The sequence below is a fragment of the Trachurus trachurus genome (genome assembly GCF_905171665.1).
Source record: "Trachurus trachurus genome assembly, chromosome: 6".
Lineage (NCBI taxonomy): Eukaryota > Metazoa > Chordata > Actinopteri > Carangiformes > Carangidae > Trachurus > Trachurus trachurus.
The window spans coordinates 32,114,455-32,135,668 of NC_139897.1; the positions used below are offsets into that span (position 1 = coordinate 32,114,455).

The window sequence follows — 21,214 nt, forward strand, 5'->3', positions numbered from 1 at the left end:
GAGGCTGCATTGCGCTGCCCCGTGTTCTCACATTATACGGATATACGCGCCGCTCCACTGGGGTTTATTTAATCAGAACGACTCCAAATGACACCAAAGTTGTCTGGGTGAGTAAATGATCGTATTTAAGCTAGAAATAAGGTCCAGGTTGTAAAAAACTGAAATTATCCTTTAAAGGGGACCTATTATGCTCCTTTTTGCACCAACTAAAATAGTTCCTGGGTGTCTTAAAGACATGTCTGTGACGTGCTTCGGTCAAAATACCCCAAAGATCAAACATCACAGCACTCTCAAAAACAGGGCTCTGCAAAACGGTCTGTTTCAGTGGCCCCTCCCTTTAAATGCAAATGAACCACTCCCTCAGCATTGTGTTACCATGACGATGTCTACTACTAGTACCTATACTGATTTGGCCAAAATGTAGTATGCAAACAAAAGCTAAATCTGCAGTAGGCAAATTACCAGATCTCCAGTCTGCATCTGACCAGTCTACATTGTGTAATGAAATGTGCCCATGACCTAGTCTCACCCTAACCAAAGATGGTATAGAGTAGTCTTTGCCATGTAGGCTACTGTAACCATGTAACATGTAATATAACTTCATAAAATAAATTTAAATTATATGCAGACTGGTCAGTTCATTGTAAACAGTTATTTATTGATGTAAATGTGGTGATTTGTGCACATAGACTACAGAGCTCCGCAGCACTGCTCCTCCTCTCCTCCTCCTTCTCACAGCTTCACTTTTCATTCAAACTAATTCAACTGCCACAAGATTTCATCAATGAGACCAACATTCTGCTAAAAAGAATAACCACACGGCGGTAAACGTCTAAAAAACCTGCGGGTATGTTTATTAGCGAGGGTTTTCTCTACCGCGATGAGCACGGACGCCTGCCCGGCCAAGGAGGCCTGCAGACGGGCTCTGCCTGTGTGAGGAGCCGCTGCAGCTCCGCAGCTCCGTCGGTCCAGCGTTACGTCGGTCAGACGAACAACGTCGCCCCGGCGGTACGTCGCTCCTCACACAGGTACAGCTTCACTTACATGAAACGTCGGCGTAAACTTCTAAATAAAACTTAGTAAAGTGACGCTACAGCGCTAAAACATGCAGGGAAGAAGCAGGAAGTAGTCAGCTCCGCTCTCCGCTGTGACACCAGGCACAACAGAGCAGCATGGGAGGAGGCTGGGCGGGTCTATGGGCTGGAGCAGAGACCTCGGCATGACCATGTAGGGGAGTCCGGCACGCATCGACGTAGACGCGAGCTCATGTAAAAAAAAAACTCAGCGCAACCGAGTGTAACAGGTGTGCAGAGAAATCCAAATTATCTAGCAGGGTTTACCTCCAAATGCATTAACCTCAGGATATGACACTTCCACGGCCTCTAGAACCATTATCCAACATTTTAAACATATATAAAAGTCTGAAAAGCTGGAAAAGCATAATAGGTCCCCTTTAAACGTTACTTGCAGGCAGGAGCTTTTTGCAGAATTTTTAAATCTTGTTAACTCGGGAAATTACTGGGGAAAAAAGACAAATATACAAAAAATATAAAGTTGTGACCGTCCTCACCTCGATGACTCCGGCGGCAGGAAGCTCAGACCGATCCAGACGGGAGATGAACCTGTGGCGGTCGGGACACGAGCTGCCGTCTCTGCAGAGGAGACGAGACACAAGGTTTAAAGGGATAGTAGCATTTTATTAAAGTGGGGTTGTATGATCTACAAATAGCCCCTAAGTACTTTAATTGCAGTAGAAGACTCTCTGCACTCCTCCCGTTAGCAACGCCAGCCCATAATAGCCCTGCCCAGAGATTTACAACATACAGTGTTGTGAATGGACCCAAAGAAACGGCCTATTTTCACGGCCTAAAAGAGGTTTTACCTGAAACCTAACCAACTCACGTATCCCTCCGCCCAGGGTTAGCGCCCGCTGATCAGCAGTTGGTTAGGTCCAAATAAAAAACTGCATTTTTCCTGCACTTTGAAGGGCTGGAAAAAATTATATTATAGCGAACAATGGAACTGTGTGTTTTTTTCAGGTAAAACCTCTTTTAGGCCGTGAAAATAGGCCGTTTCTTTGGGTCTGTTCACAACACTGTATGTTGTAAATCTCTTGGCAGGGCTATTATGGGCTGGCGTTGCTAACGGGAGGAGTGCAGAGAGTCTTCTACTGCAATTAAAGTACTTAGGGGCTATTTGTAGATCATACAACCCCACTTTAAAAAAATGCTACTATCCCTTTAAATCTCTGTCGTGTTTCCTCCCTCCTCCTCCTCCTCCTCCTCCTCCTCCTCCTCCTCACCTGCAGACCCCGTAGCTCTTCATGTAGCTGCAGAGCGGTCTTCCTGTCTTCCGGTCTTCCCGCGCCGAGCGGATCCCGCGGGCGAAGGACAGCAGCTCCGGCGTCGGCACGGCGTCGCTGCGTCCGAGGTAACGCAGCACGCCGACCACGTGGCGGGAGTTCCTCTCCGAGAGGAGTAGCACGGAGCGGGCGACACGGGGACGACACGGGGTCTGGCCCTGGAACGATGGAGGAGGAGGAGGAAGGTTAGAGCTGGGTAACATGACTTTTATGATTTACTTCATCATTTAAAAACAGGAGGAGGAGAATAAGAAGAAAAAGGAGGAGGAGGAGAATAAGGAAAAGCGAGAGGAGAAAAAGAGGGAGAAGGAGGAGGAGAAAGGTTAAAGCTGGATCACATGACTATGGTTCATCATTTAAAAACAGGCGGAGGAGAAAGAAGGAGGAGGAAGAGGAGGAGGAGAAGAAGGAAAAGGAGGAGGAGAAAGAGAAGGAGGAAAAGAAGAAAAAGGAGGAGAGGGAGAAGGAGGAGGAAGAGGAGGAGAAGAAAAAAGAGAAGATGAAGAAAAAAGGAGAAAGAGAAGGAGGAGAGGAAGAAAAAGCAAGAGGAGAAAAGGAGGGAGAAGAAGGAGGAGAAAGGAGGAGTAGAAAGAGGAGAAACCAGAAGAAGAAGAGATAGGAGGAGAAGAAAGAGAAAGAGAAGGAGGAGGAAAAGGAGAAGAAAAAGGAGGAGAAAGAGAGGGAAGACAAAAAGAAGGAGGAGGAGAAGAAAAAGGAGAAGAAGATGAAGAAAACGGAGAAAGAGAAGGAGGAGGAGGAGGAGAAGGAGAAGAAGAAAAAGCAAGAGGAGAAAAAGGAGAAAAAGAGGAGAAAGAAGGAGGAGGAGAAGGAGAAGAAGAAAAAGAAGGAGGAGAAAGAGAGGGAAGAGAAAAGGGAGAGGGAGAATAAGAAGAAGAAAGAAAGAGGAGGAGGAGAGGGAGAAGGAGAAACCAGAAGAAGGAGGAGGAGTAGAAAGAGAAAGAAAAAGAAGAAGAGATGGTGGCTGCGTGCTTCCTCTGACCCGCTCCGTCAGGTTCCTGAAGTTTTCCGCGAGGCAGAAGAGCCGCGTGCCGAAGACTTTGGGCGACGTGGGGAAGTCGAAGTGGACGACGCAGGTCGCGTCTCTGATGCCGAAACACCGAAGACACTCGTTGGTCGTCACTAAAGGAGGTCACAGGTCAAAGGTCAAAGGTCAGAGGTTGAAACTCTCTACTACAGCAGCAGCAGCTACAGGTATAGATTTATATTTATTATCCATCACAGCTCCGCTCCGTTTTACCCAGAATGACGTGCGTTCCTGCGCCGACATTTTTGCTCCACTGCTGGACGACGAAGTCAAACTGATGCGTTGCCTTCTCGTGGGCCTGGAGGCAGAGGACCGACTTACTGTGGACGGCCTGAGGGAGAAGAGAGAAGAGACGCTGTGAGACACACAAACAACATCTGGACCGAGACTTCATGGACCACAACTTCAACATCTCGGACTCTGGATTTTTTCCTCAAGACCACAACAGCAGTGACATCTTTAAAACCACAAATGTCTCTATCACTCACTCACTTTGGTTTATGTGATGTAATTCAATAACTTTAAGATAATGAAAACTGTTCTACAAAAGTATCTATTCATATAATTAATCTGAAAATAATCTAATTGTATAATTTGTAATCTATTCACAAAGCCCGAGCGGCTGTGCTCCAGTCAAACTCTTTTTTCTCAGATATTTTGCACAAAAACACACAAACAACATGACGTCAGGATTGAAGCTGAACGTGTTCGCTAACTAGTGGTACCAAGCTGTAACAACATAAAGCAGTAGATTTGAGGGGATAGTTCAACATTTTGGCAAATTGGCTCATTGCCATAATCCCTATAGTCATAGCAGTAGGTTCGTCACGGCGGAGCAGAGCCGTGAGCTGCTCAGAGCAACTCCACAACGCTCTGGTGGACAAGTTGTGACCTGCACATTCACCACGCTATGAGATAATAACACAACGTTACCACACAGAGTTGTTTTAGAGGGAAATTCATGCAAAACCACTGATGCGCGTTGCCTTCAGGGACAATTTTTCATCAAGCAGTCTCTGAATTTCCCTCTAAAACAACTCTGTCTGGTAACGTTGTGTTATTATCTCATAGCGTGGTGAATGTGCAGGTCACAACTTGTCCACCAGAGCGTTTTGGAGTTGTTGGATTGTGTATTTGCCAAAATGTTTAACTATCCCTTTAAAGATATCGCATGCGCCACTGATTCGACCCAATGCAGCAACAATCAAAAACCGAACTATGATAAAAATGTCCAGATCGTGAGTTTTTGATCGTCATCTATTTCAGTTCTGTTCATCATAGAGTTCCAGAATTTCTATTCTTTTAATTAAAAAAAAATGGCATTCAATGAGTTAACATGTAAATCTGCAGCAGAGACAAACTGAAGTGAAGTGCAGCAGGAAATCTTTCACCTTGCACACCGCCTCCACCTCCTCCACGGAGCCGGTGATGATGAGCGTCTTCTGTCCGACCGGCGGGTTCAAGTCCAGCGTGTTGAGCAGCTCTGAGATCTTACTGCTCTCCTGAGTCATGAGGATGATCTGAGGACAAAACACACAAACACACAGCGACGCCTCTCAGCTCTCGACACCAGAGTCCTGCACAGGTCCAATTTTGGAAACCCGCGCCCGCCCCACCCGTAGGTTTTTAAGCCCGTGTCCCGACCCGTCACCCGTGATTATTTCTGAATACAACCCGGTTCCAACCCGCCCGTCAATATTAAGACCCGCTGCCCGTGAGATCGCCGTCATCACCTGCGATAACGGGGGTAGGTCTATCCGTATTCTTTAGAAAAAAGAAAAAAAAAGAGAGAGGGAAAAAAAAAGCCAAACTCGTTCAATTTCCGGAACGGAGAATGATAGAGACGTAATTCTTTTTTTTAATGAAAGCAGGCCACTTCAGCCTTTACATTGATCCCATCGGTGTGTTTGTAGCTTTTACCCAGAAGCCGAGCAGTCAAGCCATGACAGGCTAAACTCCAACGGGAAAGCTGTGAGCGGTCACACAAGCGGCCAAAGATAGTTTATTTACATCAAGATGCTGCTCTGTTGTTGCCGTGTGATAAAAAATGATTTGCTACACATCTTATCTCATTGGAAAAGTGATGAGGCACCTTCCTTTAAGGCCTGGCTTTCAGAAATTACTAATTTGTTGCATATGGAAAGGATTTGACACAATGCATCTCTCAGCTCTGCAACCTTTGATAGGATGTGGCAACCATTTCTTCTACATCTGTCAAGAATGACTTAAAAGTAATACTTAACTCTCATACATCTTTGTCAACATAACCCCATGTTTTTGATTTTTATATAATACCTGGTACGTTCTATATGTCAAGGTATACTGTTTCTGAGCAGGGCCCTTTTATTCTTCTTTTTTTTTTTTCTCTCTCTGCCTATTTGTCTATTTTATTTTATTTTGAGCTAGTGATGTGCTTTTTTTTTTTTATAATGTCACAGTTTGTCTTGTTTATTATATTGAAAATTCATAAATAAAAAATAAATAAATAAAAAATGATTTGCTCCGCTGGTTCATGCAGCTGCGCGTGAGTTTTTCTCTGTAGACCTACACACATTCACCCGCATACCCACCCGCGCTCATTTGAGTTCCGCCCGTGCCCGACCCGTGAATTTTCGCAAGACGGTTGATCCACCCGTTGAACACCGTTCTTGCGGGGTACCCGTCGGGGGATCCGACCCGATGCAGGACTCTGCTCTACACCTCAGACGCAGCTCCACGTTCACAGATAGAAACACTATTGATCGATCGACAGAGGAGAAGCTGCTTCTCTACAGCAGAGTGACGTCTGTGCTGCAGCCACTGACCTGCTGCACGTCGCCGTACAGAGCAGCTTCCTCGGGGACCGTCATGACGATGCAGGGGTACGGCATGTGATTGGTCACCAGGACCTCCATTTGACTGGTCCATCGCTTCGCCACGGCGACCAGCTGCTGAGGACACGAGGCCCGCTCCTCGCTGGACGTCACCTTCTGGAAATGCTGCAGGATGGTCGCCATCTGACCGGACAGAGAGAGAGCGAAAGAGAAGAGAGAGATAAGGTCCAAACTGTTTTACATTAAAACTTTAAAGAGACCGAACCAACACTAAAACCAAAGTTACATCATTATTACAAGGGTTGTTTAATGTGTCAAAAAACAAGATGAAAGCCTAAAAACACTGATTATAAACTGGATGATACCTCATGAAAGGAGAAAAAAGCTGATTTTGATTATTTTAAATGATTGAATGAAGTGAAAAATGTATTTTCCAGCTCTTTAACCCTCGGAAGTCGGTGCTGTCATACACAATGGCGACATAACTCTTCTTTTTATTGAAAGCGGGACACTTTGGCCTTTACAAAGAGTCCACTGGTGAGTCTGTAGCTCATCCAGAAGAGGAGTCATCCTGCCTCAAACATCCATGTCCAATAGGAGACTCATGCCCCGTCACACGATGAGCCAAACATCCAGACGGCTGCTCTGTTGCCTTTTATGATCACGATTACCAGAAAATCAGCCGTAAATGTAATAAATAATGTGCAGATGACCATTTACTTAGACATGGGCGACGTATGGAAGGAGAAAGTTTGTTCACTGCAGGAAACAAGACCAAAAAGCCTGTGATGTGGTTCTGCCTCGTTACAGACAGAAACTGTTTTCATAACAGAAGACTGGGGCGTTTTTGTAAATAATGTATATTAATTAGGGCCGGGACTTTAACGCATTAATTACGATTAATTAACTATACAAAAATTAACGCGTTAAAAAAATTAACGCATTTTAATCGCACTTAAAAAAAAAAAATTCTCACGTGTGTCTACGGGCGGTGCGCCCGCACGCGAGAGAGGCGGCAGTTTGAGAGGCTGACTGGCAGAGATGAGAGCTGGTGAAACGCTAGCATGGTTATTTAAAACACCATCTCTGATCTCTGCCTGCACATAGATACACAGACACGGCGCACGCTAAATGCGCTATATAGCACTAAGTGCTCAGCTGCAGCGCTATATCTATGACCTGTCACTGTCACAGGTGCAGCTCATCTCATTATGACAGGACTTCACCCTCAGAGCTGTCTGTCTTCAGACTGTCCTGACCTGTCCCTGAACATCACACAGGGACAACATGGAGCTGCCTGTGTGATTGGTTACTGACTTTTATTAATGTTTACATCAGGCTGAGTTCAACAAATCAGTTTATGCTACTGTGATTTAAGTAGCCTAGTTAAATACTACAGTAATCATCATAGTGTATTGGAAGGAAAGACCATTTAATCTGTATGTATCAAATATCGATTAATGAATTAATCGATAATTTGCATCCCTAGTCTGTTGGTCTTGGTTAAAGCAGAAGTAAGTGATATATTTGTGTTAATATCAGTCTTAAATAGTTATATCTTCCGACAGCAATCACTTACATAGAGTGTTTGGACTGAAACACGGGTCTGTCAGTCCCTCTGCTCTGCTCTGAGCCGAGGAGAAAACATTTATCGTATCCTACAGTTTTTATCCAATGAGGAGAGAGAACAGCATGAAGGGCTGTGTGTGCAGCCAAGGGACGCCGTGAATGTGGTGACGTAGGGACGAGGACTGTTATGGTGCGTTCAAGGCAACTCGTAACTCGTGTTTTTCCGACCTGTGAAGTGGTACCAGTTCGATCTGGTACGAGTTCACGGGTCAGAAGTTACGAGTGGCCGTTATAGTGACTTTCACCGGTAAAACAGGTCGGAAAAACACGAGTGGGTTGCCTGGAACGCTACAAAGTCGTAAGTTGTGACTTGAAGCTGTAATTTACGGTTTCAGAAGCCTGCCTGGAACGCAGCATTAGCCAAAACGACCGGATCGCTTACTTCTGCTTTAAGTACCACCTTGAATGCTTAAGCTTATGTATTCAGTCATTCAACTATACTAAAATCCATGTGGAAAAAAAATGCTTCTCACTGTTCTCAGGTCAAATATTGATATGCAATTAAAATGCGATTAATTGCGATTAATTAATTACAAAGCCTCTGATTAATTCGATTAATATTTTTAATCGAGTCCCAGCCCTAATATTAATATATTTTGTATCACAGTTACAGCCCTTATTCTTTTCCCCCTTATCCTCAAGACCTTATATAATCCATATTTATTCTCTTTTACACCTAATTCTAAAAAGACGTCAGTGTTTCCCCGTAAGTGATCACCGTTTCATGCTGTGTATGGGTGTTTTTATAAAAATTTAATCAACTATTTTATTTCTAAAAAGTCCTTCATCCCTAATGCTTCACGCCTCCTCAACTCAACTAAGTAACGCATTAACATTTGTTTGTTTTCTATATTTATTTGTTTAACTGTGTTTTTAAGGTTTTACAGTGAGCCAAAGGCAATTTTCTACCATGATGGATAACAGAGATTTATTGTATTGTGTTGAAAGCAGTTTGTGTTGCATTTTAACTTATGAGAAGTGCTATAGATAGATAGATAGATAGAAAGAACGATAGAACGATATATAGAACGATAGATAGAACGATAGATAGAACGATAGATAGATAGAACGATAGATAGATAGAACGATAGATAGAACGATAGATAGATAGAACGATAGAACGATAGATAGAACGATAGAACGATAGAACGATAGATAGATAGATAGATAGATAGATAGATAGATAGATAGATAGATAGATAGATAGATAGATAGATAGATAGATTCACCTGTTCCGGGGCCAGCGTGAACAGCAGGTCGGCCTGGTCCAGCACCAGGTGATACAGACGCAGGAACATGAAGCAGTGGACGTTGAGCAGCCGGACCAGACTGAACGGCGTCGTCACCAGAACCAGACCTGCAAACACAGGCAGGAGCGTTTCCATGACAACCTCTCTGATCGGCCGGCGACCACGGTCGACCGCGGACCGATCTCTGATCTCCGATCTCCGATCTCTGCTCACAGTTCTTGGGGATCCTGAAGGTCTTGGCCTCGTCGGCGCCGGCGCCCAGCAGCCCGGACGTCGGGTGCAGGATGCGAGCGAGTTTTCCGTCGTCCAGAAGGTCGAACACGCGCTGGACGCGCTCCCAACCGGGACACAGCAGCACCGCGATGGGCTGGACCGACACACACACACACACACACACACGTTAAAGCAGCGGTTCTCAAACCTTTTCACATCTAGGACCCCGAGACCACAGACCAAAGCAAACACCAAACATAAACAGATATTTGTTCTGAGACTGAAGAACGTTACTTTTTTAGTCACTCCACGTTCAAATTAGGGCCAATGGCGTGAATTTTTGGAAATATTGTAGAGACATTTCTGGAAAAAGTGGTACAATTTCTCCAAAAATGTTTTTATTTAAAAGGAAAAGAAAAAAGAAAAATCAAGCAAAAAGTGGTAAGATTTCTAAAAAAAAATTATAAGATTTCTAAAATAAAGAAAATCTACAAAAAAGTGGTAAGATTTTTTTTTTTAAATCTAGAAAAAGTGGTAAGATTTCTAAAAAAAAAGAAAAATCTAAAAAAGTGGTAAGATTTCTAAAAAAAAAAAAAATCTAAAAAAATGTGGTAAGATTCTAAAAATAAAATATAAAATCTTTTTTAAAAAGTGGTAAGATTTCTAAAAATAAAATCTAAAAAAAAGTGGTAAGATTTCTAAAAAGAAAAAAGAAATTCTAAAAAAAAAAAAGTGGTAAGATTTCTAAAAAAAAAAAGAAAAAGAAAAAAAAAAAGTGGTAAAATTTCTAAAAATAAAATCTAAAAAAAAGTGGTAAGATAAAAAAAAAAGTGGTAAGATTTCTAAAAAGAAAAAAGAAATTCTAAAACAAAAAGTGGTAAGATTTCTAAAAAGAAAAAAGAAATTCTAAAAAAAAGTGGTAAGATTTCTAAAGAAAAGAAAAAGAAAAAAAAAAAAGTGGTAAAATTTCTCAAAAAGTTAAAAAATTCTAGAAAAAAGTGGTAAAATTTCAAGAAAAGGTTGTGAACCCCCTTAAACCCTCTCAAGGACCCCTGGGGTTCCCGGACCCCACTTTGAGAACCACTGCGTTAAAGGGCAATTCCAGCCAAAATCAACCTGGGGCTCTAGTTAACTAATCATTCAGGTCTAACCTAATGAATGTTTATATTTTCTTTGTAATGCCTCCTGTTGAATTTGCCTGAAATGCTCCTTTAAAGCCAACAGGAGGTGGAGGTCCAGATGTTCCAGCAGCAGCAGCAGCAGCAGCAGCAGCAGCAGCATGAATGAGACTCACCCCGGAGCTGGAGGTGAGCGAGGTGAAGACGGAGTTGAGCAGCATGTGTGTGAGCAGCGGCGCCAGGTAGCTGAGCGGCTGCTCGGCGCCGGGCGACACCACCACCGTGTTGAAGCCTCGCGCCACAGCTGGCCAGCTGTAGCAGTCGGCCGGGGACAGAGCGCCGTACTGATTCTTCCTCAGCACCTGCAAACACATCAGACAGAGTCAGAGCCTTTTTAGTGTGGCCCTGTAACGCCGTAATGTTTATGTTTATGTTTATTATAAAAGCAAGAAAAAAAGCAAACAATTAAATTGAAAAAAATACATGTGCGGGTGAGGTAGAAACCCATTACGGGCTTATATTTAAACCTCACCTATAAAAGCAATTGCACAAATAGCAAAGCATAACAAACAAAAGAAACATTAATATATCTTGATAAGCATTATAAAAAAATAAAAAAATAAATAAAATGAAAAGAGGAAAAAAAAGAATACATTTTCACCTCATGATGTAATAACGCCACATTTTGTAATAAAAAAATCTATATATATATATATATATATATATATATATATATATATATATATATATATATATATGGTTCTCCTGAATAAATGCCATCAGAAATGATTTGAATGATGTCATGACTGCATTGTGTCAAAGGTTTTTATGAATGAATGAATGAATGAGGTGACACTGTGGTGACTGGTCAAAGTGCTGCTATATACAGTACGTATATAAACTACTAACAAAAAGTTAGGGGTGTTTGGCTTTTGGATTAAATTTCAGAATGCACCTTTAATGCACTATAACCTTTACACCTGAACTTAATTCAACCTTCTCTAAACTTTTGAACCAGTTGTTCAGTTGTTCAAAAATAAAATCCGGGGCTGCGTTGCGTTCCTAATTATTGGTTCCACCGCTCTTTATTTATGTTATTTGATCAAAAATAATCGTGGTTGACAATGGAAACTTTTGACGAGAAATGCGAAACGAAGAATTTAAATACAGCACAACTTTTAAGACCCAGATATCAAAATTCAAGACTTTTTCCAAGTCTTTTTAGGTATTATTTCCAAATTCATGAATTCAATGCTTTTAAGACTTTTTAAGACCCCGTGGGAACTCAGAGCTCTGTGTTGTTGTTGTTTACCCAGCGGAGAGCGTCGGTGATGGGGGCGTCGTCCAGACCGGAGCAGGGCTCCACGGGCAGCGCCGAGTGGACCAGGACGCCGTTCCTCCGGGGGTCTCTGGGGACGGCCTGAGGTCAAAGGTCAGAGACATTAGACAGTGAATATGGAGTCTCGTGACGCTGCGTCAGGTTCAGGGTGAAATCAGACATCCTACCACATCGTCGTCGTCGGCAACAACAGCAGCGCCTGGGTCAGAGTTCAGAGGATCCGGGTTCAACCACTCCAGCAGCCTGAGGACACGACGAAACTCACATTATTATTATCCACATTTTCCTTTACATCTTTCTAATCTTTACTTTTGTCCTCGCTATAATTATTACAGATTCTGCAAAGTTGTTAAAGACATAATATCACACTACAAACGCATATAAACTAATAGAAAAGGAGAGTGGGGGTTGGAAAGTAGGTGTGTTTTATGCCTGGGTCACTATTTGACACACTCACTTAGTTTCACACAACACGTAACATAAGGCTAAACTAAGAAACAAGAGGAAGGGCTGACTTTTAGAACAGCACGGTGCTACCGACGACAACACAACCGGCAGACAAGTAAAGCTGGGGACACGCTACACGATTTTACCCACGATTCACAGTCGGGTCTAGTCTGCACCAGTCGGCACGGCGAGTCGGAGCAGAAATCTGTTAGTGTGTGATGGGGAACAGATGCCGCCCGACTTCAGTCGCAGCAATTCAAACATGTTTGATTTTTTTTTGCCGATTCTGGACGCAGTCGGGTCGTATGTGCTGGTCACCGACCACACCACAAACACGTCGTCCACAGCCAATGAAAAAGAGGAGGTGGGATAAATGAAACAGCTTCTGAACTCAACGTCGACTTCACAACTTGATCCAGACTTGTTTTTTTCTTTTTAATGGATTTGTCACAGCAGAGAGCTGAGCAAACAGCAGCAGCAGCAGTGAGCATGGATGTATAATAGATCCATGGCCGTATGTCGCCCATGTTTGTTTAGACTTTGTAAAATGTGTTGACATGGTTGCCCATCACCCAAAGATACTAGTAGTCTATATACTTTTCTAAACCGTCTTGACTCAACTAACCGCATTTGTGGAAATTACACACTACTACACTCTTAAACTGTCACTCCAGCCAGAGTTTGGTGCGTTCAGGTTCCTTCCGTTGGTTTGACGAATCTTGTAGTCTGTGCTCCCTCATCTGGCGAAGTCGGTTAGTGTGAACTCAGTCTTTTCTAAATCGGCAACGACTGTGAAAATCACGTAGTGTGTCCCCAGCTTTAGACGTTGGACACGACCCCTGGTTGTTGTATGACTCCTCCCTCACCGTGAACAGATGCCGTCCTCCTCGCTCCTCCACGTCCTCCCCACCTCCGCTGGTTCCGACTCCAACGATGAACTGGAGCTGCGTCAACACAAATCATTTTAAAAAGGAGCTCAGGCTGACTCAATGCAGTGACTTTAAAGGGATTTAAAGGGAGTTTCCCTCATCAGACTCATCAAATACACAATCCAACAACTCCACAACGCTCTGGTGGACAAGTTGTGACCTGCACATTCACCACGCTATGAGATAATAACACAATGTTACCAGACAGAGTTGTTTTAGAGGGAAATACAGAGACTGTTGATGAAAAACTGTCCCTGAAGGCAACGTGCATCAGCTGTTTTGCATGAATTTGCCTCTAAAACAACTCTGTGTGGTAACGTTGTGTTATTATCTCATAGCGTGGTGAATGTGCAGGTCACAACTTGTCCACCAGAGCGTTGTGAAGTTGTTGGATTGTGTATTTGATGAGTTTGATGAGGGAAACCAAGAAATCCCATAATGAGCCTCCGTAGCGTAGCTCTGAGCAGCTCGCGGCTCTGCTCCGCCGTTCTAAAAACAGCTTGCACCGACAATTAAAGGTAACGAACCTACTGCTATGACTATAGGGATTATGGGCAATGGGCCAATTTGCCAAAAATGTTGAACAATCCCTTTAAGAAAGACAAAGGGAGAGTCTGCAGCCTCCTCACCTCATATGAAGCGCGTTCTCCACTGGTGCTGCCGACTCACTGTTGTGAAAAGGGCTCAAACTGTGCAGCAAAACAAAACACACACAGAGATAACACACACAAAGTGACAATGGAGAGTCCTAACTGGAGGTATAACGTTACAGTGAGTCAATGGCATCGATTAGAAACTGATATATATTCATTATCATGTGTTGGACGCGCCTTTATTTTGAAATTCCCGCTGCTTTCCCTCGTCTGTTGAACTGAAATGATATCAAACAAACAGTGATGAAGCCTGTGACTTACAGTCCTGACAATCCTGACAGGATTTTTGAAGACATGCTGGTGCCGTTCACTTCCTGTTGCGTGCAGCTGCTGCTGGAGGCGGCGGCGGTCGTCGTCTCCACACAGTCCTCCAGCTTTAAGGACGGACACACAGACAGACAGACAGAGAGTCACCAGGTTGTGATGTCATGTTAGATATGAACCTGTTGAGCAGAAGTAGAGGAGGAGAACCACAGACATTTCATGCCCTGCCTTGTAATGTCTGATATTGTTTGTGCTAATGTTTTAGCTCTGTGTGCTACTTGCATGTGTTTCTAGCTGCACTTTCTTCTCTTGCTTTCTCTCACTCTTCTTCTCCCTGTCTGCATGTCATGCTGTATGTCAGACTTCTTACCTGTTTTACTTGTTATTATGAGCTTTTACTAGGTAGATTGTTATGTAAGTTGTGTTTTGAAAGTACTTAATTGTTGCCCCTTTTTTTGGCTTTTAAGTTGCCTTTAATATCTGGCCAGGGGCAACGGACGAAAACTAGCCTTGTTGGCTAACTCTGGCCCACTTACAGTTTTCTTTTAACTCTGTTGATTAGTGGTGCACTGTCCCTATGAAATAAACTAATAAATTAAATGAGATGAACAGAAGCAGAGTGAACTCACAGGGGGAGGAAGCTGCTGCTGCTGGTTGTTGTTGCTGCAGCTGCTGTTGTTGCTGCTGCTGCCTGGATTCAGGAACTTCAGACACCTGAAGGAGAAGAGGAGGAGGTGTATGAGAGGTCAGGTGAGAGGTGCTGCTGTGTGTGTGTGTGTGTGTGTGTGTGTGTGTGTGTGTGTGTGTGTGTGTGTGTGTGTGTGTGTGTGTGTTATGTATGTGTGTGTGATGAGCTCTCACTTGTACAGACTGAGGTTGCTGGTCAGAGCTGCAGCCAGAGACGAGTCGGTGTCGTCACTGAAACGACACGACAACAGGTTGTTTTAGATTCACACATACGTACGTATTACCTGAGGGCTGTTGCAGAAAAGTGGGATTAAGATACAAGATCCAAGATGTCTGAAATAAAAGCCGAGCCACAGTGAGACTCATGACAAACACAAAATAAATACAGTTGTTCCACCACAGACATCACTGCCACTTTTGCACTTCATTTTCTGTGTATATAATATGTTTTGGCAGCTTTGATATTTTCTTTATCTTTTTTTACCTTGACTTATCACTTTTACACTTTTAACTGTTTTAAAGGACAATTCCAGTGCAAATTCAACTCGGGCTGTATTTTCCTAACATTCTAGGTCTAAAAGAAGAAATCTGAAGATTTGCAGTTTAGTTGCTCCTGTTTTGTGGTAGTTGTGTCTGTCCCTGCATCGCCACGGCAGCGATGAATGGGAGCGGATTGAAGTTCTGCTGCTTAGGCTGTTTCCATCCCTCAAAGCCACAGACAGCGTCAGATGGCGACTCAAACATGCACCCAGAAGTTTATTTACTTCAAGCAAGCCGACATGTTTGTAAAACTAGATCTAATTCAAAGTCTTGCGCGAGACCCAAGTTGACGCTCGGTGTGTTCACGTGCAGTCGGAAGCTCCCGTTTGTGTCATAAACACAGGAATATCAACTCTTGACTTGCTCGAAGTAAACAATTTTTTTCCCCCACAGACAGCGTCAGGCGGCTACACAAACATGCGCCAAGAAGTTTGTTTACTTCAAGAATTTGCCCCGGAATTGTCCTTTAACTCAGTCTGACACTTGGGGTTTGACACAAAAAATACCATTGTTGTAAAAAATTCTTGAATGATTGTGATCGACAATCACTCCAATCACTTGCTGAGATCAAATCCTAAAAAATGTATTAGATTATTGTGACACTGCATTGCTGAATTCAACAAGTACAACAGCTTTAAGGCGTCTGACTGAACCCAACGTGAGCTCACCTCTCTGCAGCAGCAGCAGCAGCACGACCACAGCTCTTCTCTGATTGGCCGCCTGGACACACCTCCTCTGTGACAGCTGACCTGCCGTCTCCGTCTCCGGTCGTCAGCTCCCGATGTTGATTCTGAAACAGCAGAGAGGTCAGAGGTCAGCGTGAGTGGATCTTCTTCTCCTTCTTCGCTGCACGTTTGGGACAGTAACAAAACAAAAAAACAACTCAGTGGTCAGAGCTGCTGACCTGAAGTAGAGATGGTGCTGTCAACCAATCACACGCTGCGCCTGCAAACACGCCTTGTGACGTCACTGGGGGCGAGATCAGAGCTGCGTTTGGGAGGAAACAAGGTGAATATATAAATGAGGTGAAGAATCAAACAGGTGAGTCGATTAAAGTTAAGTTCTCCAGAACCATCGAAGAAGAATAAAGCCCTATTTGCACGGGATTAGTATTACCTGGGGACCTCTGGTGATTTGTAAATTACCCCTCCATGTCTGTGTTTCTTGCGGTGCATTCGCACGGGATAAGTGAAGTCTGTATTTTACTCGAGTTTACTGACATTAAGGCTCCGATATGACGTCAACTGTGCACGTCCTAACATCAGCTGCTGTCACATCCATGTGCAAAGCAAATGTAAAAATGTCAAAGCAGCAACGTGACTTTGCAGCAGTGCAGTTGTTGTCGCAATAACGGGCCGTCATGGCATTTGTATTAGAAAGCCGCATGTCAATATCCTCCGACATTTTGCTCTTTTTATGGATCTGAGTTGTTTCTTCAAATGGGTCTCCAGTACCGAGACCAGACTGTATTTGCACCCAAAATTGCCGCTCATAATTTCCACCGCAGCCTCCATGTTTCAACCGGGGAAGAAGTAGAAAAAGGCGCACAATAAAAATAAAGAATGCCCCTCAAAGACGTAGATTTGCACGGGACTAGTTTTACCACGGGACGTCGGTCTTTGGTGAAATATAGTCGGTCATTTGCGGGGGAATTTTTACTTTACAAATTACTGACATGGCGCATTCGCACGGGATTAAGATCACAGACGTCCTCCGCAATTATTACAAATTACTTGAGGTCCCCAGGTAATACTAATCCCGTGCGAATAGGGCTTAAGAAGGACAAGAGGAGATGAAGAGGAGGAAGGAGAATGAGGAGGAAGGAGAAGAAGAAGAAAAAGAAGGAGGAGAGGTTGTGTTTTCACCGGGAGCTGGTTGTGTCTGTGCTTCTGGTTGTGTTTGAGATGCTGGTTTGTGCGACGCCGTCTGGGTGAAGACGTTCCTGGACAACATGACGGGAAGTCGGTCGACCTCGTCCAACCAGCTGACCTCCTCCAACTCCGACTCTCTGCTGTAATACGCAAACTTCTTGGCCACCAGGTCGTCGTTCACACAGATCTGACAAAACAAACCACGACGAAACAAAACCATGCATAAAACTACACAGATGTTTGTTCATGTGCTTGTTTCTATGGGGTCAAAGTTCACCTTGATGTCCCTGACGGTCAGGTAGAGCTCGATGGAGGTCGACTCCGACTCAGATCCAAGCACCATGGCCTCCGTCCACGTCGATGCTTTAGTTTTTTTTTTAAAAAGGGACAGAAACTTTTAAAAGTGACTCCGCAAGACTGGGAAAGACATTTTAAAGTGAGACACTGCAGGTGAATAGGGTTTAAATTAATTAAACTGATACAGAATCACCATGAAACTTCCCAAATGTATCACTTACATTAATACAAGTATTTTTTGCTTTACAAGTTTTGTCAAATTGTATGTTTTAATGTGTAAAATGAGGCAATATCTAATCAAATATGTGCTAATTTGCATACATTTCTAGAACAGAAATCTGACCAATTGATAAAGCCCTTTTCAAAAGTCTTGTTTTAGTTTGTTGACATATTGAGTCAGAAGTTTTTACAGAGGGGGATTCTGGATATCTCTTTTTATCACTCTGTAAATGAGAAAATACCGTCACCAGCCCTAAAAATCAATCAAATTTCGCCATGTTCTTAGTAATAAAATGTTGTATAAATGAGGCTGTGAATGATATATCAACAATCCCCTCTGTAAAAACCTTCAGAGTATAGAAAGGGATCAAACTGGAAGGTTTGGTGTCTGTAAGTGCTGCTGAAGTGGAGATTTCTAGCTCAGAGTCTGAGTCTGAAAAACTCTTTTTGAGAAAACGGCCTTTAAAGACTTGGACTGTAAAATTCCATAGATTGTTAATGTTAATCGTACTTTCACAAGTTGTTGCTGATACAAAGGAAATGATCATTTTGGAGCCAACATTATTGTTCAGGAGAGAGAGAGCTTTACAATGACACCTGACATGACATGGGTCAGACTAACTTTGAACTTGAATTTAGCAGAAATCTACCGACAAAATGAAGTAAAATAAAAACATTTATTTCCTCTAGTCTGAAAGAAGACACGTTAGAGAGGAAAATAGCCCAAAATCTGCACGTAGAAACAACGTGTTGCCTGTAGTGTCTCGCCTTAACAACAGTTCAGAGCACATTAAATGTTCTTCTCACCTTGCAGCAGGTTGTGCAGGTAAAGCGTGGCTGAGCTGTCCCACTGAGTGGACCGACTACAGAGGAGAACAGAAACACGTCAGACGTCGGTTTGATTGAACAGTGCCTCTCCTGCGGTGAGGAGGCGTTCACTTGTTCGTCTTACGTGATCTCCGGATTCTCCTCGTACACGGACACTCGCAGGGTTGTTGGTTTGATTCCTGCCAGGTGGAACCTCCTCACCCAGAACGGCAGCTGGAGGAAGGTTTCTACAGGGACACGGATCCTGGATGGACAGAGACCAACACAAAACACAAAAAGTTAAAGTCTGTGTAAAGTGAAACGCGAGATTTGATTGTGAGCATATTAAATAAGTTAGAATGTGAAGTGAAAAGATTGATAACTGTAAAGTACTGAACTGTGGAGTTTGAGGGTAAAACGTTTTTTTTTGCTCCTGCTTTTAACTGTGTTTTTTTGTTTTTATGCTGCTTTATGCTGTTCTTAAATGTAAAGCACATTGAGTTGCCTTGGTATGAAATGCGCTATATAAATGAAGATGCCGTGCCTTGCCTTTGAGCACGAGGATTTCTCAGTTTTTTGGGGGCAAAACTAAAGATGAAGCTGGCTACGACCTGCACGACTCTGCCTCTATTTCAGACTTTATGTACTTTTCTTATCCCTTTTCTTCGCTGCTAAGTGCGCATTTGAAATATTCAGAATCAGAGCTGGACATAGCTGCACGGATCTGACATAACAGTTAGCAACATGCATTAAAGACGTCGTTTGGTTTGAAATTTGACAACTGTTTCATTCTGTCATGATTTTAAAACCTAATTTCACATAAAAGGACTTTTCTTGCATTCAAATTTGGCAGGATGGTTAATAAGACATCACTCTATGATGTGACTAACTCTGAAAATAAATCTAGTTTCACTTTACACAGACTTAAACATGTGTTATTGTGGTCTTACTGGTCCGAGGGGACGATGATCCGTTCTCCGTGGTCGACCAGGATGCAACGAGCTGCACAGGACATCGAGTCCATGACGATCGACTCCACCACCGCCCGACACCAGGACTTCATGATTGACCAGTACACCACACACACCTGAGAGAGAGAACAAGGTCACACACACTTTCCACCTCGCCTCTGTAGACCAAAGAAGACCACAGAGTTGAGGATGAACTGCAAAGTGTAACCTACTGTACCTGTCCCTCCTCTATCGACCTGGGCTTCAGTTTGCGCAGGTCCTGGGTAACGTCATGATAGAAGAGATTCATCTCCATCATCAGATTGTCGTACTTTGCGGCCGTCTCCGCGTCGCTGCCCGACCCACCGACGACCCGGCCCCAGAGACAGGACGGGTTTTCAACCTGCAGAGGCCAGAGAAGGAAAAAAGCTCTAAATTAAGCAGATGATTGATGATTGAAACAAAAAATGTTGCAATTTTCCACATATAATGAACAAAAACAAGATTTATTGATTGCCACATAAATGAAAACTAATAAGAAACACACTGTTTATGACCAAATTTTTTGTTTTTCCATGACTTTGCCTACACTTGGAGCCAAAGCTTAGTGCTACAACATGCATGATTTCAAAACAAGTTCACTTTTACACACCTACATTGTCCTTATAAAAGATGAGAAAGATACATTTTGCACTTTCAAAACAAGTTGGTGGATAGGCTTACACAGGCTGGTTTGTTTTGGTTTTGTGTCACAACAACACAATAAAGACGAACATTTTATGACAACATCAATTTTATATTTATATTTACAGACAACAACTTAAATATTTGGTGTTAAGTGGCTAGATGGCTACACAGACAACATCTACAAAGATCGTTATAAAAGACACACGGAAAAAAATAGCGTTGATCGACAAAAAAACAGTTTTAACGGTCGTGCATTTTAAAATTCAATGTCAACGGTTAACGGTTGAGGTTAGTTTATTATGTTATTAAGTGCAGAGGAACGTTAGAGCTCACTCACCTTCAGGATGGATATTTTCAGCATCGTTTGTGGATCCATCTCGACAGCCTCGTTGTGAAAACCACACACGCTGTAAGAAAACACAACCAGCTCACTTCCTTTTGTTGTTTTAACACTCTTTATCAACGTCAAATTCTCGACGTTGACCTGACACCTGACCGATTAGCCGCGGCTAACGGCTAGCTAACTGCGGCTAGCCCTGTTAGCTAACGTTAGCTCGTTCGGGGGCGTCAAGTATCACGCTGTTAGCTGCTAAAATCACTCAAAACAGAAGCTGAAAAAATGCTGTAAACGTTAGCGGGATTTGATGGGTGTCGTTTTGTTTTGTTATCATGTAATTTAAATTAATTCGTACCTGTTTCTGGGCGGCACCCGCAGGCTAACCGTCGGTGATGAACCGGCGAGGTAATGGAGAAAGACCGGCGGTTCAGTCCGCCAGAGGTCGCTGTTCCCAGGTAGGTGTGTTGACTTTTTTTTGGCAAAATATCACTACTTTTCCTGCCAACACGTTTAATAAAAACGAAACTTATCAACCAGCGCATCCAGTATTTACCATTAATAATAAATGCGTCTGTGTGGTGGCCGCGCTAATGTGTTCAAATTCCGTGTGGCTGGGGGGTCCGAGTAGGGAAAATGGCCGCCCAAGTCGAGCCACAATCAAAGGAGCAGAGTCCGTTTCACAAAGCAGGTTCAACAAACTACTACTACTACTACTACTACGACTACTACTACTACTCTGAGATAGGAAACGCAGAGT

The 21,214-nt window shown here is 43.2% G+C and overlaps 1 protein-coding gene across 1 annotated transcript in view; it reads right to left on the reverse strand.

The window, feature by feature from the left end:
* tdrd12 (tudor domain containing 12) overlaps positions 1-20,481 on the reverse strand; it is a gene marked incomplete at its 5' end in the record, with an annotated part of 33,195 nt that extends 12,714 nt beyond the window's left edge. The window contains 24 exons of the mRNA XM_083974419.1: positions 1,571-1,652; positions 2,303-2,520; positions 3,363-3,502; positions 3,621-3,738; positions 4,799-4,927; positions 6,212-6,403; positions 9,079-9,206; positions 9,313-9,466; positions 10,607-10,792; positions 11,743-11,850; positions 11,937-12,012; positions 13,054-13,160; positions 14,060-14,172; positions 14,754-14,776; positions 14,924-14,980; positions 15,958-16,079; positions 16,194-16,276; positions 17,155-17,347; positions 17,438-17,523; positions 18,484-18,539; positions 18,629-18,748; positions 19,434-19,570; positions 19,672-19,836; positions 20,458-20,481. Of these exons, the coding sequence (XP_083830545.1) occupies positions 1,571-1,652; positions 2,303-2,520; positions 3,363-3,502; positions 3,621-3,738; positions 4,799-4,927; positions 6,212-6,403; positions 9,079-9,206; positions 9,313-9,466; positions 10,607-10,792; positions 11,743-11,850; positions 11,937-12,012; positions 13,054-13,160; positions 14,060-14,172; positions 14,754-14,776; positions 14,924-14,980; positions 15,958-16,079; positions 16,194-16,276; positions 17,155-17,347; positions 17,438-17,523; positions 18,484-18,539; positions 18,629-18,748; positions 19,434-19,570; positions 19,672-19,836; positions 20,458-20,481 (2,817 nt within the window). The remainder of the gene's footprint in view (positions 1-1,570; positions 1,653-2,302; positions 2,521-3,362; positions 3,503-3,620; positions 3,739-4,798; positions 4,928-6,211; positions 6,404-9,078; positions 9,207-9,312; positions 9,467-10,606; positions 10,793-11,742; positions 11,851-11,936; positions 12,013-13,053; positions 13,161-14,059; positions 14,173-14,753; positions 14,777-14,923; positions 14,981-15,957; positions 16,080-16,193; positions 16,277-17,154; positions 17,348-17,437; positions 17,524-18,483; positions 18,540-18,628; positions 18,749-19,433; positions 19,571-19,671; positions 19,837-20,457) is intronic.
* Between the last annotated feature and the right edge of the window lie 733 nt (positions 20,482-21,214).